Source organism: Solanum stenotomum, chromosome 12, assembly GCF_019186545.1.
Source record: "Solanum stenotomum isolate F172 chromosome 12, ASM1918654v1, whole genome shotgun sequence".
NCBI lineage: Eukaryota > Viridiplantae > Streptophyta > Magnoliopsida > Solanales > Solanaceae > Solanum > Solanum stenotomum.
This window is the reverse complement of record NC_064293.1, coordinates 29,324,291-29,340,377: the sequence shown is the minus strand read 5'-3', so window position 1 is coordinate 29,340,377 and position 16,087 is coordinate 29,324,291. Positions and strand designations below refer to the sequence as shown.

Below are 16,087 nucleotides of genomic sequence, written 5' to 3'. Positions count from 1 at the left end.
AAAGAGTAATGACTTAGTATTATTATTATTATTATTCTAACCTAAAATATGTTCTTGATAGTATATTAAATAAACTTTTAAATATGACCAAAAAATAGAAAAAAATTACTCCGTAAAACTAACTCAGATAATATATATATATATTGTATTTACTTAATACTAATAAATAAAATAAAATATTAATGAAATCTTTTCCCCTCCACAAAAAGAAAACCAGAAGCTTGAAGAGCAGTGAGGATGAGAATGATTAAGCTAGTTCCATTACCATGTCCAACATACCTATTTATACCCCATCCACACAAAATCGAAGCTTCCTCTTCTTCAACCCAGAAATCGAGAAGAGCTTTTTCTCTATCTGCACTTACTATTTCACTCTCTGCTCTTGTCTTCTCTAATGGAAATGGACCCACTACTTCAATTTCTTGGGCCAATCCTCAAGTTCCAAAGTTCTTGGAGCTCCCCAATTCTGGAGGTGTCAAGGCCTTGGACCTTCGTATTGGTGATGGAGAAACCCCCATTGGTGGTGACGTGGTACCCCTCTTTGTCTTTTCCCTGTGATACTTTCTTATTCTTCTTCTGTTCACTAATTTTTGTACAAAGTTAGGAACTTTTTGAGTTATTGGCAACAAAAAATGATTCTTGAAATTTTTTTTAGTGAGATATGTTTGTTCTTGCACATTGTCATCAGCATTACATAGAACTGTACTTGTCTTCTCACTGTAATTGGACAGGTTGCCATTCATTATTACGGGAGGCTTGCTGCAAAGCAAGGATGGCGCTTTGACTCAACATATGATCACAAGGATGAAACTGGTGAACCAATTCCTTTCTCTTTTGTCCTTGGTTCGGGCAAAGTGAGTTAACCTGTCTTTTACACTTGTCCATTGAAGTTTTTTTTTTAACTGAGCAAAGAGGACTTGATGTAATTTGTTGAACCTGAAAAGATTGAAATTTTGCCCAAGACAAGCTAGATGGTAGGGGAATAGAGGATGCTCCTCTCAGCTTCCAACCAAGAGAGTGGGAGTTTGGTTACCAAGGAAACAAAATAGGAAACGGTGGGAGTTTGGTTACCAAGGAAACAAAATAGGAAACGGTCACTGCTGACTCTTGGTAAGAGGATTTTGGGGGTAGGATTTACCAAATTTTAAAAGTTAGGAGTAGATCAGGGAAGGTGGTGACTTGATAGGGAGACGACCAGAGTGGAAAAGGTAGCATATAGCCACCAACGGTAAGTAGCACGTAGGAATGTGCATTCCTCTGTGTTGTTGTTTCTTGCTATCATGTAGGAATGTGGTGAGCAGCATGTGGGAGTATGCAGTCCTCTGTGTTATTGTTTCTTGCTATCATCCTTCAGATTATTGGTGAATGAGTTTGCATTTAGGCTGGTTAGTAAACAAAATGATGCTTCCAGAGTAGACTACTTAATTCTATGCCTTTGTTGCTGTTACAAGGTTTTTTCTTCTTTGTGGTCCTTCAGTTTCTAACATCACCTACAAAAGTGGGAAAACCTTTAGTTCGGGCACCATCTACGGCAGTGGAAGCAAACTACTTAGTAAAGTTATTTTGATATGCTTGACACAAGAATGATAAAGGAAGATAAGAAAAGTAAATGCATTTAGAAAAATGAAAGGAAGAAGGTTCTGGACCAAGACTGCATGCAGGAACTATGACAATCTAGCATAAGGTAGGAATGAAGGAACATTGGTGGGTAGGCGAGGACTACAACTATGGAAAAGTTCAAATGTAGGTTCAAGGTAAGGTGTATCCAAGAGGAGAACATGATAATAAAGGAAGATGATGAATGTTTCTTTTCTTCTTCTGTAATTTGGATTATCACTATAGTACCAAAATTTGTCACTTTTGTTTTATTATTGAAAAATCCCTAGATGATGTTAGTTGTCAATATCCAACTCTACCTATCTTGTATACGTTTCCTCATACAGTCATTGTAGTGAACCTTCAAACGAGATATTTCCTTTTTCTGGTTTTCCTTTCTTTTTTGGTCTTTCAGAGCAGGTGCTTGACTATGCTTGTTTTGGTTGTTTCAATTTGCTTCGATCATCGTTTGAGTTTTTCTGACATGAATTCTTTCTACTTTGAAGTAGTATCTGTTCGACTAATCTGAACCTACTAAATTATATAGCAAAATAAATTGTAGCAATTAATTCTATGTCTTTGTCTATGTATTTATTGCAGGTTATATCAGGGATTGAAACTGCTGTGAGATCGATGAAAGTAGGCGGCCTTCGACGAGTTATTATCCCACCATCTCAAGGATATCAGAATACATCCCAAGAACCCCTGCCACCTAATGTGTGAAGTTGCTCTTCTTCCTTTATAATCATAATTTAGTACTTCTCAATTGCATTCTTTTGGATAGATTTGGCAGGGAAGTGTAGTTAGTCTTCTAATACTAGAGCTCTTTCTGCATAAATTAAGCTGTGGGGTACCTACTGAGCCTGGGTTTTGGAAAGTAAAAGGCATGTAATCATGTCTTTAATCTCCTTTTTATGTTTGATGTATGTTTTTGTGAGTGAACTGTTACACTTTTTCAAGAAGAAGTATTACTTCTCTAATAGTTAGTTAGCAGAAGGGAAATTTGTTCAAGAATTACGTTACACTTTAAGACATAATAAAATCATAATTCTACACCAACAAGGGTTGTGGTGGAGTGGTACGCACTCCTTCATCCTTAACCAGAGTTCTCGGGTACGAGTCAAACATGATTAGTTTGGGGATTATGTAGTCGACCTTGTTAGAGTCTTGAAGTGATTTCAGAGTCTTACTGTGCCAACCTTTTTCTGTTGGATTATTCAGTCATTCATAATATCTGCATTACGAAGGTCTTTAAAACTGATTGATTGTATTTATTTGGTGTTGAAACGGAGATTAATATTACTTTTAATTCTTTTTAGGAAGAGACTAGGAAAAGTTTTAATCTCATTTGGGACTTAAGTTAGTAAACATTTTCTCCCTCTTTCAGTATTTTGATCGGCAAAGACTTTTTACTACCATTTTCAACCCAACCCGTCTTGCAAATGGAGAAGGCGCAACATTGGGAACAGTCATATTTGATATTGAATTGGTCAGCCTGAGGCATCTCTGATCTCGATCATATGGCAGCCATTTTTCTCCACTTTACTGGAGTATGGAGCAATTGTTGTCAGTTCGATGATGATGGAAGGTAAATCTACTGTTTATAGGAAATGTTTTACACATTATTAATGCTGATCACCTAGTTACCTGGAGTAAGTATTGGAAAATGTGTTTCATCAGAACGTCTGTCCTGAATCTCTACTTAGGCTGCACATATTCTTGACAATACTCCTAGTACAGCATAACATGCATGTATAGTTGTTGAATGATTTATAGAGGACTTAGCGCTAATATGAGATAAATACCTCTAACTCGCAGTTATGTATAATGGAGATCCATTAGCCTGTAAACTCGCGCAAGTTGTTTGTTTCTCTGCTTGACAAAGCTTGTTGTTTGTAGTTTTGCTTATACTGTATACTTAGTAGCAATTTAAAGACATCTCCTTCTTAGTCAATTCATTGTTGTGCTTTCAGGTTTACAGATGATGAAATAGTTTTTAGTGAACGAAGCCTCAGTGAAGAGTTTGGTCCTATGATGTGTCAAATTGCCATATAAACAAAGGCAAAGGGGAGAACGCTTGATGGAGTTTTTAGAACTATTGGACGAAAGAGTACATGTATATATGTTCAATTGCTTAACCATACATTTAAATATAGTACAATATCTATAGTTCTAATTATTCATGGTGCGAATCTAAAAACATCATCTTAATTATTTAGATGTTCACGTGGATTCATACGTCCTAATCTTGTAATTTTAACAAAAGTAAATGTGATTTTTCGTTCATGTGACTCAAATTAGTGACTATTGAGACTATAAACTAATTAACTAAAAATTAATAACGAATATCTTATTAATTCGATTATTGATATCCAATAATAATACATAAAATCAGAACCAACTAACCGATAAGCAACCGTAGATAACAGAATCTAGTGGGGCCAAATTGGCTAATGCTACTTTTGGTGGGACCATTTAGAATATACAGACTACAGTGGTAAAACTAAAGACAAACGAAAGAAAATGCAAAAACCCTATTAAACGTGATTCTTCTACTTTGATCCTCACTCTTCACTGTGGCGTCTCATATACTGAGACGATATTCACTTCAGCCTAAGCAATTTTCATCATATGTTATATTCCCCTTGAATTTAAGCAAATCAAGGTAAAGAAACTTTTTCGTATTTGTCACTATTTTTTTTTCTCAATTCTTGAATTATAGTAGTATTTGTTAGTAATTGTGCTAACTTTCTTGAATCAGATCGATATGTTTGATTTTCTGTCATTTTCCAAATGCCCATCATTCTTAAGTTGAATACAAATAATAAAGTCCCAATCTTTGGTAGGTTCATGAATAAGTTACTTTTATAGTAGTGAGTATATCATAGCCATCATCCTTTTGCGGAATTGAATCATAAAGCCTTAATCTTGGGTGTGTTCATTGATGAGTTACTTCTATTTTCATTGTTCATATTAGTTTTTGAAGTATTTCGTTTACTTAATTGTTCTAATGATTTTTCAGCTGCATTTTATGGTGAGGTGGCCTGTAAAGTTTTTCCTTTTTCTAATTATATTCTGCTGATTTTCAGTTGATTCCATTGCATATAGGGCCTTAATTGAAACTGTACATGCTTCTAACATTGCGTGAATTACTACTTTTGTACTGGTTGTAATTTCATTTTTCATGAATTATAATTGATTGCTGTTAATACCCTTATCACAGAATAAGCAGTTTCCACTTTCCATTGTGTTCCAGCTGTTTGGTTGTTGTGTCTTCCTAGCAATTTATTGGTTTATTGAAGGAGATGGTAAATGGTCTACTATAGCTCTGTTCCATGATTGTTCTTCCTGAGGAAGACGCGGTCTAGATCACTTCACGACTCAGGCATTCTCTAGTTAGCTCGGGGTTCGTGTAATTTGTTTCCTACAAGAACACGATGTTCCTTTTGTACATTTTTTCCCAGTGTGCATGTTCTTGCAAAGATGTTGCATTATCTATTCAAAATTGTCTTGATGATCTGTGAAGATATAATTCTGAAGATGTTCTCTTGATATGATATTTCCTATTTTATGCAGATTCTGTGGGTTTGCTGATAGAGAAGTGATGGCAGAAGAAGGTGGCAGAAGTTTTGCCCGAAGGAACCAATTGTTAGACATAGAGAAACAGGTTCATAAGTGGTGGACAGACGGTGATGTTTTCAGAGCTGAACCTAAAGAATCGACTCCTAAAGTGGGTGAAAAGTTCTTTGGGAATTTCCCTTTCCCTTATATGAATGGATATCTACATTTGGGCCATGCTTTTTCATTGTCAAAGCTTGAATTTGCAGCTGCATATCACCGATTGAGAGGTGCTAGTGTTCTTTTGCCTTTTGCATTTCACTGCACAGGAATGCCCATAAAGGCATCTGCTGATAAGCTTTCGAGGGAGATATCGAGGTTTGGGAACCCACCCGTGTTTCCTGTTGTGAAGGAAGAGGAGAGTGTTGAAACAGAAGTGAAGGTTGAGGCTGAAGGAAATCAGGGTTTGCCGGGTGGAAACTTTAAAGGAAAGAAATCAAAGGTTCTTGCAAAGACTGGGGGTGTTAAGTACCAGTGGGAGATAATGAGGAGTTATGGTCTGTCTGACGAGGAAATTGCGAGGTTTACAGACCCATATTACTGGCTAACATACTTTCCACCTCTGGCTGTAGAGGATCTGAAGGAGTTTGGCTTGGGTTGTGATTGGCGTAGAACTTTTATTACAACTGATATGAATCCGTACTTTGATTCGTTTGTACGGTGGCAAATGCGGAAGCTGAAAGCCTCTGGAAAAATTGTTAAAGATCTCAGGTACACCGTATATTCGCCCCTAGATGGTCAGCCATGTGCCGACCATGACCGCGCTTCTGGTGAAGGAGTTATCCCTCAGGAGTACACTCTTATCAAGATGGAAGTTCTCCCACCTTTTCCACCAAAGATGAGTGTTCTGGAGGGGAAAAAGGTATATCTCGCAGCAGCTACGCTGAGACCAGAGACCATGTATGGGCAAACAAATGCTTGGGTTTTGCCTGAAGGAAAATATGGGGTGTTTGAGATTAATGATACTGAGGTTTTTGTGTTGACTTATAAGGCAGCTCTTAATCTAGCCTATCAGAGGTTGTCTCGGATCCCTGAGAAGCCGAGTTGTTTGCTTGAATTGTCTGGTCAAGATCTTATAGGTTTGCCCCTGAGGTCTCCCTTGGCATTTAATAAGACAATATACACTCTGCCCATGTTATCTGTCCTTACTGAAAAAGGTACAGGAATTGTAACTAGTGTTCCTAGTGATTCCCCCGATGATTATATGGCCCTACATGATTTGAAGTCAAAGCCAGCTTTCAGGGCCAAATTTGGTGTGAAGGATGAGTGGGTCTTGCCGTTTGAGATGGTCCCAATTATCAACCATCCAGATTTTGGAGACAGGTCAGCTGAGAGAATTTGTATTGAAAAAAAAATCAAGAGCCAGAATGAGAGAGATAAGCTTGATGAGGCAAAGAAAACAATTTACAAGGGTGGGTTTTACGAAGGAACCATGATTGTTGGAGAATTTGCTGGTATGAAAGTCCAAGAAGCAAAAGGTCTGATCAGGAGCAACCTTTTGGAGATGAATCAAGCGGTAATATATAGTGAACCTGAGAAGAAGGTCATGTCGAGATCTGGGGATGAGTGTGTTGTGGCTTTAACTGATCAGTGGTATCTCACTTACGGAGAATCAGAATGGAGGAACGCTGCAGAAGAGTGTTTGGCCAGTATGAATCTCTACTCTGATGAGACACGGCATGGTTTTGAACACACTCTTAGCTGGCTTAATCAGTGGGCTTGCTCTCGCAATTTTGGGCTGGGAACTCGTATTCCTTGGGATGAGGATTTCTTAGTTGAGTCCTTGTCTGATTCCACAGTTTATATGGCATATTACACTGTGGCACATTTCTTGCAGAAAGGGGACATGTATGGTAATGATCATTCTTCAGTGAAACCAGAGCAGCTGACCGATGAGATCTGGGAATTCTTGTTCTGTAATGGACCTTTTCCTGAAAATTCTTCTATATCTTCATCTCTTCTCAAGGAGATGAAGCAGGAATTTGACTACTGGTATCCGTTCGATCTCAGAGTTTCTGGCAAGGATCTTATTCAGAATCATCTTACCTTTTGCATCTACAACCACACTGCCATGTTCCCTAAACATCACTGGCCGCGTGGTTTCAGATGCAATGGGCATATAATGCTCAACTCTGAGAAGATGTCCAAGTCTACTGGAAATTTCCGAACACTCCGGCAGGCAATTGAAGAGTTTTCAGCTGATGCCACACGCTTTGCTCTTGCAGATGCAGGTGATGGGATGGACGATGCTAACTTTGTCTTTGAAACAGCTAATGCTGCCATCTTACGTCTCACAAAAGAAATAGCATGGATGCAGGAGGTTCTTTCTGCAGAGCCATCTTTAAGAAATGGGCCACCATCCACATATGCAGACCGTGTGTTTGCTAATGAAATTAATATTGCAGTTAGGACTGCAGAGAAGAACTATAGTGAATACATATTTCGGGAAGCTCTGAAATCTGGTTTTTATGATCTTCAGGCTGCCAGAGATGAGTACAGGCTTTCCTGTGGTTCAGGAGGCATGAACTGGAATTTGCTATGGCGATTTATGGATGTTCAAACGCGACTTATTGCTCCAATCTGTCCACACTATGCTGAATATGCCTGGAGAGAGCTTTTGAAGAAGGATGGTTGTGTCATAAAATCTGGGTGGCCAGAGGCTGATTTGCCAGATCTTACCCTTAAGAAGGCCAACAAATATTTGCAAGACACGATTATCTCGATGAGGAAGCTACTTCAGAAGCAGGTTTCTGGTTCAAAGAAAGGAAATGTAAATCTGAATAGCCAAAACAAACCTACCGTGGGCCTAATATATGTGGATGAGCAGTATGGTGGGTGGAAAAAGGAATGTTTGGGGATTCTGCAGAGGAAATTTGATACTTCAACCGGCTCCTTTGCACCTGATAAAGAAATCCTCTCCGAATTGCAGAAGAGTGATATTGCACAGCAAGGCAATTTCAAACAAATACAAAAGCTCTGTATGCCTTTCTTGAGGTTCAAGAAAGACGAAGTATTGGCAGTTGGGGTTCAAGCGTTGGACCTGAGGCTTCCTTTTGGTGAGATTGAAGTCCTTGAGAAGAACTCAGACTTGATCAAAAGACAGCTTGGTCTCGAGAGATTGGAGATCTTTTCTATGATAGATGATGCCCTGGAGAGAGCAGGGCCTCATGGTGCAGTCGTGAGGCAGAATCCACCATCACCAGGCAATCCAACTGCAATCTTTCTCTGAGTAGAACATTTTTGCAGTACAAGTTATGAACATTTTTGTCCCAGCATCCTGCCTAATAACTTGTCCAAGTATGGTTATGTTTTTTGGTTTTAGAGTTTTAGCCAATTTTCAGATTTTAAGGCCTTCCATTTGTTCAGACCAAATTTGTATTTGCTACTCCCATTTTTTTCTTCTTATTATGTAACCTTCACTTCAGTGGATCTATAACATTATTTCAGTGAATGAGTTGATGTAAAGGTATATGATATTGTGATTTTGTTAGCTTTTCTGTTCCTTGGAAACCTTTTGAAAATTATGATAAACAAGGCAGTGTTCCTTGCCTTCCTATTATGAATAGTATTTTTCTAGCTTTTTATAGTTTTTAATGACAAAGGGAAATTCTAAGCTACTATCCTTAGGTAGGGATGGCAATGGGGTGGCGCGGATGCGGGATGGGTTTAAGGCTATATGGGGTGGGGCAGGTTTAAGGTTGTGTGGGGCGGGTTGAAGTAGGTTTTTTAAAAATTATTGTGGGGCAGGGGGGGGGGGTTGCGGGTATATGTGATTATGTGAGTTCAAACTTAATTTTAACTTTTTACATGTTATAAGAGTGGTAAAACATTATTTATTAAGATAGTTTCATTAAAACTACTAAAATATTCAAGATAATAAATGAAAATTCTTCAATAAAAAATAATACAATTTCTTACATGTTTCCCAGTTGACCTCAAAAAAATAAGATTTTAAGTCATTATCCTATTAAATTAATACAACTTAATGAAAAAATGAATTTATTTTTATGAATTTTATTTTTAGTATCAAACATAACTAGAAAAAGAAAATATTAAAAAAATTATGCGGGGCAGGTTCATGCAGGGCGGGTCTATGCGGCGCGGGGTGGATTAAATTTTTTGCGGGTTAAGCTCAACCCGCCCCGCCCCACCCCATTGCCATCCCTATCCTTAGGGATGCACAAGGTAAAACTCACGGTCTTATGCAATATCTTGCAAACCACACTGGAGAGTTAACCCAGACTAAGCAAGCTCGTGTAACGAGCTCGACCTAGAGACTCCCGGTCTTATGTAATATCTTGCAAATCACACTGGAGAGTTAACCCAGACTAAGCAAGCTCGTGTGACAAGCTCGACCTAGAAGGCGAATCCTTTACAACAAGAGGTTTCGAACTTGAGATCTTCAATATGAAAGTCTCAAGCCTAAATCATTGAGCCACCTCGAAGGATGGACTATACATTTCTTTTGGAAGGTCATGGATTTTGTAGCGCTACGAAAATAAAAGAATGATTATTTGGATTGATGAACTTTTTCATTCCAAAAAATTAAAAATCAATAAAATATTTATTTATTCATGAATATTTATTCTATCAGTATATTTAAGAAATTTATCTATACTTATAAAAAAAATTCCATGAAGTTTAGGTTCCAATAGGGATCAAAACTAAACATATTGTCGGTTTATTAAGACCTTGTTTGATCAATTATTGCTTTTTCAGCTTATATGTCTAATTTATAATCATTACTTTTGATATGATCAAATTTTCTTTTGCTTTATTCTTACTTAATATTTTAAAAAATATTTGATATATATACCCTTCTCGAAAATGGAATCCAAACTTCTTTCTCATGTTTATTTTGTCATTCGTTCTTCTACGTGTACAAAAATTATTTTAAATTTATAATAATAACATTTTCATCATTTTTATAATGGTTTATTTGCAAACAAAAAAAAAAAGTTTTCATTTAGTAGAAATTAGAAAATGGTGTTCGATATAATATTGAGCTACTTTCGGTCACTTGCCTTGTATAGTGGTGGACTCGCTTTCTCTCTCTAAAAATCAAGAGAGAGAAAAAAGGGCACAAGGATATAGAGGAGTCCATTAGTCTACACTTTTTCTCACCTTTGAATTCTTCTTTGTTTGCTTGCTAAGCAAAATCGAAGAAAACCCACAAAACCAGATCAGCGATCCACCAGAAAAGCAAGAAATCGGTTGTAAATGGGTCAACAGAAAGCTTTGATCTATGCGTTCGTCGGTCGTGGGAATGTTATATTGGCTGAATACACAGATTTCAGTGGTAACTTCAACTCCATAGCTTATCAGTGTCTTCAGAAGCTACCTGCTTCCAATAACAAGTTCACCTATAACTGTGATGGTCATACCTTCAACTACCTTGTTGATAATGGATTCAGTCAGTTCTCTTTCCCATAAAGCTCTTGTTTTCTGTTGATGTTTTTGTTTCTGTTTCTGGGTTTGTTTCTATTGATGTAGATATAAAAGGGACCGAAGAAATTTTGAGTAATTATCGTTCCATGTTTTTTGTTTCTGAAAATCGTGGTTTATGGTATTAACTTCATTTAATTTGTATTCTTAATCCGGAAATATGATGATTTAACTCTAGTACTGGGATTAAAATTGATCTTAAAATTAATTCTAGTACTGTGAACCATTATATGTTGTTGATTGTAGAGACAGTGAAGTTCACCCAAATTCCTGGTTGTATTGGGGGTTCCCGGATTTTGTGTGCTAGGACGAATTTTTTATTGTTGCATCTGAAATTAGGGGAAATGAAAGGGATCAGTGGATTTGTAGATCAGTTCCCTCTGTGGATTAAGTTTTGTGTATCCATTTTACCGTGAACTTCAGGATTTTCTGGGAGGGGAACGATTGTGTTAACTGTTTGTTCTTTGCTTGTAAGGGGTATTTCTCAGTTTTCTTTGGTGGTAAAGTGGAATAGCTCCTTTTAAATTATAATTGTTATTATCTTATTAGTGCTTTCTTTTCATACTTCTCTGACTGGTTGGTGAAGTTGGATGAGTTTACTACTTCGGTTCATTTATATTTGCTTGATAAGCAATAAGATGTACCGATTGGTTATGCATCACTTGGTTTCAATTTGTTTAAAAAAATGTTCAATTGAGGTCTTATTTGGAGGGAGTGTACTAGATTCGAGAGTTGGTTCAGATTTATGATCTTCTGGAAGTTCTGTTTCATTATACTGGTCTGAGATGCAAAAGTGAAACTTAATAATCAAATACATCTGAATTCATCACTTTAGGTAATATTTTTGTGCTAGGATGAAAACCATGGGTGATGGGACAGCAGGGTTCAAATCGCAACAGATACACAAAATGCTAGGGGATTCCTTTCCCTCTGTCTAAGACTTGGTGGGCACTGGGAAGAGTTAATCAGTAGTCAGTACCTATATGGTTTTGCTAACCTACTGCACCAAGGTAGTAGATTAGCAATGTCTTCATTTTTTATTTTCCTTAAATACCCTTAATTGCTTATTACATTGCATAATAAAGAGACTTTTTGGTCTCTTCACAAAAATAACCTGACTGTCCAACATCATTTGGTATCTTCATTCCCTGTCACTCTGTCTTTTTTTCCCCTCTCAATTCTCCTTACAATTTCTCTTCACTCCACCCTCTCTGTAACACAGTTTTTTTCTTCAACATCAATTGATTGATTCAGCCAAATACAATTTAGACTCCATTTATTCTCCTGAAATAACATATTTTTTATCTAATAAGAAAACCAAACTCAACCAATCATTTCTTTTCATTTATTTTCCCGGCTTCAAAACTCTCTTGTCCTTCTTTCCTCCACAGATCCAGAAATCACTTGCATTAGAATAATATAATAATATAAGGAGAAAGAGGTTTCTGGCCAAAAACTAAAATTAGCACAGAAACAATTTTGGTGGATTGAATCTTTTAAAGATTAAGGGGAAAAAAGAGTCAGAGAGGGGGGGGGGGGGGGGGGGGGGGNNNGGGGGGGGGGAGGAAGTGAAGAGAAGCAAAACGTTTACTACGTTCATGTAGTAGATTAAAAACCAATCCCCTACCCACACACAGATGACACATAGTTTACTGGCTTCACTTTTTCTGTGATCACATTTCTTGGATGTTTTATGTTTGTCCACTGGAGGAAAGAAGACACTGGTGGTCAAGATCATTTAATTTGCCTTTTTGATATTTTTAATTTCCATGTCGTCTTGTGTCCAACTCTCTTCTACAGCTTGTCATGCCACTGGGAACTGAAGTCCCAGTTGTGTTTTTGTTAGATGCACTGTTAACTGTTTTCAGTTACTTATAGTGCCTTTAAGGCACTAATGTGAAATCTGTGATCATCATTAGTCAAACTGGTTTTTTCTTAATTCTTAGCAACTGGAAAGCATTTTTTGGAAAGAGACTAGATGTATATCTAAGAGAATGTTTGACCTTCCAAAATGCAATTCCTTAGCTTCTTACTTTACTGTGATCTGATGATTTTATATTTACCCTCAAGTGAAGAGCATCATATCTGAGTGTCTAACCTATGGAATTAAATAGCTATTATGAGAGGAGAATCTGAGTGATATTAGAAAATTGTTTGTTATTCTGCTCTCTTGCGCACTTCCAGAAATATACCAATGTTGCATTTAGTTGATTAGTGGACTTACCTATGCTAATTTTATAATTCTCCTTACAGCATACTGTGTGGTTGCTGAGGAGTCTGTTGGAAGACAAATTCCAATAGCGTTTTTGGAGCGCATTAAGGATGATTTCATGTCAAAATATGGGAGTGGGAAGGCTGCGACAGCTCCTCCTAATAGCCTGAACAAGGAATTTGGGTAATTTAATAGTAAAAGTTTACTTTAGTGGTATGTGAAGGCAGAGCTTTCTGTTGAGTCATCTAACTGCAGTACTCTTTTAAGTGCAGCCCTAAGTTGAAGGAGCATATGCAGTATTGTGCTGAACATCCTGAGGAAATTAGCAAACTTGCCAAAGTGAAAGCACAGGTTTCAGAAGTTAAGGGTGTTATGATGGAAAACATTGAGAAGGTAAAATGTCTCTTCATCTATCGTTTGATGGTTCATTAGTCCTTACTTCCTTATGTGATGTTGTTATTGAATCCCCATATCCTGGATAACTATGTGATTCATAATTGTTCTGAGGATTCCTTCAGCCAACTGTAGAAATACTTGAGCTAAATTTGTAAATTTTTCTTTGATCATTACGCTAACTTCTAAATGGAGGGAAATGAATATTGAGGATTCATATAGCTGAACCTAACTAGCTTGCATTAGCATAGTTACTGATGTTTTACTCCACTCCATTCCACTGCACTACATTCTTAGCTCAATCTTTTTTGTATAGAACACTAATATTTTGTAGAGCGCAAGTTGATCAATTCATGCAGAATGACTACCTGCTCAGAACTTGTAATTATGGAGTTTTTGGAATATTTACTAACAAAGGGGAAGTGATTACATCGGAATGGGATCTCAGGCAAGCTCCGTCAGTGAAGAGTGAACTTCTCAAATCTTCATCATTCCCTAGAATTGAAGATTGCATTATATAAACTCATTACATAGTTACATACAATCTTACTAATTAGTTCACTTGAATAATTTTTAGGTGCATTACTACAAGATAAACTATTAGACTGAAGGGAGTCTTCTCCTGTCAACCCAATTATATAGTGTTATAATTATAATGTGATCACAAGGATGGGTCTGAAGCATCAATATATTTGGAGTTTTAATGTTTGTCATATTTAAATTAGAGTGAAAAATGTTAAAGATTATTTATATTAGCAATTGCGCTCAACTTGTAAGTTGAAGAAAGTGGTTCTTGTAGACGGGATAGGTCAGTAAACTAGAAGGCAGTATTAAGTATAGGTTTGATTGTCCAGTGGTTCTATATCAAAAACGATTACCCATTATTAATATCCATAAGTTACATACCCCCCCCCCCCCCAGGGTGTTGGTTGGTCTAGTGGTAACAGTACAACAAGTGATGTGCGGGTTAGGTGCACGTTACGAGTTCCAACTCTGCTGCAAACAAAAGCCTGATATCCAAGTGGAGAAGGGTAGAGGGATGGCCCCAATATCCACCCAAGTTTTGAACTTTGCGTCACTTGCGCTCAGGGGGATTTCTTGGTTATCAAATCATAAATTCCATTTAGAAATGATTATTGTGATTACGTCTAATGCTTTTCTCATTTCAAAATCTTTCCTTCATGTGTTATTATGCTTTTCGCTCTACTGGTCGACATCATGAGAGTTGATGTGGTATGTTATCATTGTTCGAAATTCTAGGTTCTTGATCGTGGAGAGAAGATAGAGCTTCTTGTTGATAAGACAGAGAACCTTCATCACCAGGTTATCATTTTATATTTATTTTTTTAAAACTTGCATTTAAATCCTTATATTGAGAACACTTTAAATCAGATGGTTTCAATTTTATTTTACAGTTTGCTTTTTGTATTATCTTACCATTTGGGAATGGGATTGACTCTTACTGGTGCTCAATCTTCATATGGACAACTTTCTTCATAGGATTTCATTATTACTTTTTGCATGTTAATCTAAACTTGAGGTTACTCTTAGCTAATGTTACTATGTGGTTTATAAGTGAGCTACAAGTGAACAACCCACCATCCTTGCCTTTTGCATTGCATGGGATTCTGACTTATCCATAGGCTAAGGTGGGTTGCCCTGTCAACAAGATGATGTCGCCTTTGATTTGCTTGATTGTTGCCTACCTTATTCTTCCATTAGTCTGACTTTTTCGTAACCCTATGATGTTGGGAGACAATGGTGCTCATATCCTCAACTTACACAAGGAGTTAAATAAGCTTATACTTCTTTCTTCATTTAAAAAAAAAAAGGAGTAAAAGAAGCTTACCTGTTTGCTTGCCCCCTTCTGTATGTTGTAAAGAGATGTGTTCTAGTGCTGTATAGATGGACTACCATTGATGGTTGGCAATATCCGCCTGACGTCTAAAGATATTGTATTTATCCTTGTCAAATTGATCAGTTCGTTATAATATTAGTTGACAACTTATCCTCCCCCCTCCAAAAAAAAAAGATTTGTTATGATATTAATTAGCCTCAGTTTTCATTTAAGCAGCAACTTTGTTGTAGTTAACCATCATTATTGTATAGAGTTCTGGTGGCTGTTGTTTCCATGTTGCTTTTGCCCCAAAAAGAAGTTTGTGCCATCTGTTCAAAGCACCAACCAATGCTAGTGGCTTCTTTGATTGTAACAGGCACAGGACTTCAGGAACACGGGAACCCAAATACGGAGGAAGATGTGGCTGCAAAACATGAAAATCAAGCTGATAGTGTTAGGTATCCTGATAGCTTTGATCCTCATCATTGTTCTCTCAGTTTGCAAGGGATTCAATTGTGGAATTCTATTGTGATGCTATAGTTGTATGAAAAGCTTTGTCTTATATCAGCATTTACAGTTCTGTGAGAATACAGACGGTGTATGTTCTGTATGTATTAGCCTACTCACTTTTTTTCTGTTTGTTGGAGCAGAAAGGATCTGAGTTTTCTCTTCTTTATATTCTGGTCTAAATGTCGTAGTATATGATGCCGCCATTGAGAGGTCATTTTGTGCTGTTAATGATATGTTCCTTTTTATAAGAAAAAGACCTGCAATGCTAGAAACTCTTGTCAATGATCAATTTTTCATCCAGTTGGTTTTGCGTTAGGTCTTTGACCATTTTATATGTTGGTAACCCTACATACCCTTGAGCATTGCTGAAGAATATATTTTTGTTTAGGGCACTTGGCTGGTTTATTCAAGAAGCAAACCTTTTTTCCAACAACGTAAAATTTTCAACACTTTTTAAAATATTTTTCTTAATATTA

At 37.0% G+C, this 16,087-nt stretch overlaps 3 protein-coding genes across 4 annotated transcripts; all 3 read left to right on the top strand.

Moving 5' to 3' along the window:
• Positions 1-190: 190 nt before the first annotated feature.
• On the top strand, positions 191-3,846 carry LOC125848084 (peptidyl-prolyl cis-trans isomerase FKBP17-1, chloroplastic). 2 transcript variants are annotated; one of them, XM_049527882.1, is made up of 5 exons: positions 192-531; positions 732-854; positions 2,197-2,313; positions 2,984-3,184; positions 3,570-3,826. In XM_049527882.1, exons 1-4 carry the CDS (start codon positions 238-240, stop codon positions 3,104-3,106), a joined length of 657 nt encoding a protein of 218 aa, XP_049383839.1. In that variant the 5' UTR covers positions 192-237; the 3' UTR covers positions 3,107-3,184; positions 3,570-3,826. The 2 variants fall into 2 exon arrangements, with proteins under 2 accessions (XP_049383840.1, XP_049383839.1); XM_049527883.1 differs by lacking the exon at positions 732-854 and having other exon boundaries at positions 191-531; positions 3,570-3,846.
• Positions 3,847-4,086: 240 nt separating this feature from the next.
• LOC125848395 (leucine--tRNA ligase, cytoplasmic-like) lies at positions 4,087-8,624 on the top strand. Its single transcript, XM_049528251.1, has 2 exons — positions 4,087-4,261; positions 5,173-8,624. The coding sequence occupies exon 2, from the start codon at positions 5,201-5,203 to the stop codon at positions 8,441-8,443; it is 3,243 nt and encodes a 1,080-aa protein (XP_049384208.1). The 5' UTR covers positions 4,087-4,261; positions 5,173-5,200; the 3' UTR covers positions 8,444-8,624.
• A 1,598-nt stretch (positions 8,625-10,222) lies between these two features.
• LOC125847929 (vesicle-associated membrane protein 721-like) lies at positions 10,223-15,897 on the top strand. Its single transcript, XM_049527651.1, has 5 exons — positions 10,223-10,627; positions 12,913-13,054; positions 13,144-13,264; positions 14,525-14,587; positions 15,478-15,897. The coding sequence occupies exons 1-5, from the start codon at positions 10,435-10,437 to the stop codon at positions 15,631-15,633; spliced, it is 675 nt and encodes a 224-aa protein (XP_049383608.1). The 5' UTR covers positions 10,223-10,434; the 3' UTR covers positions 15,634-15,897.
• Positions 15,898-16,087: the final 190 nt, after the last annotated feature.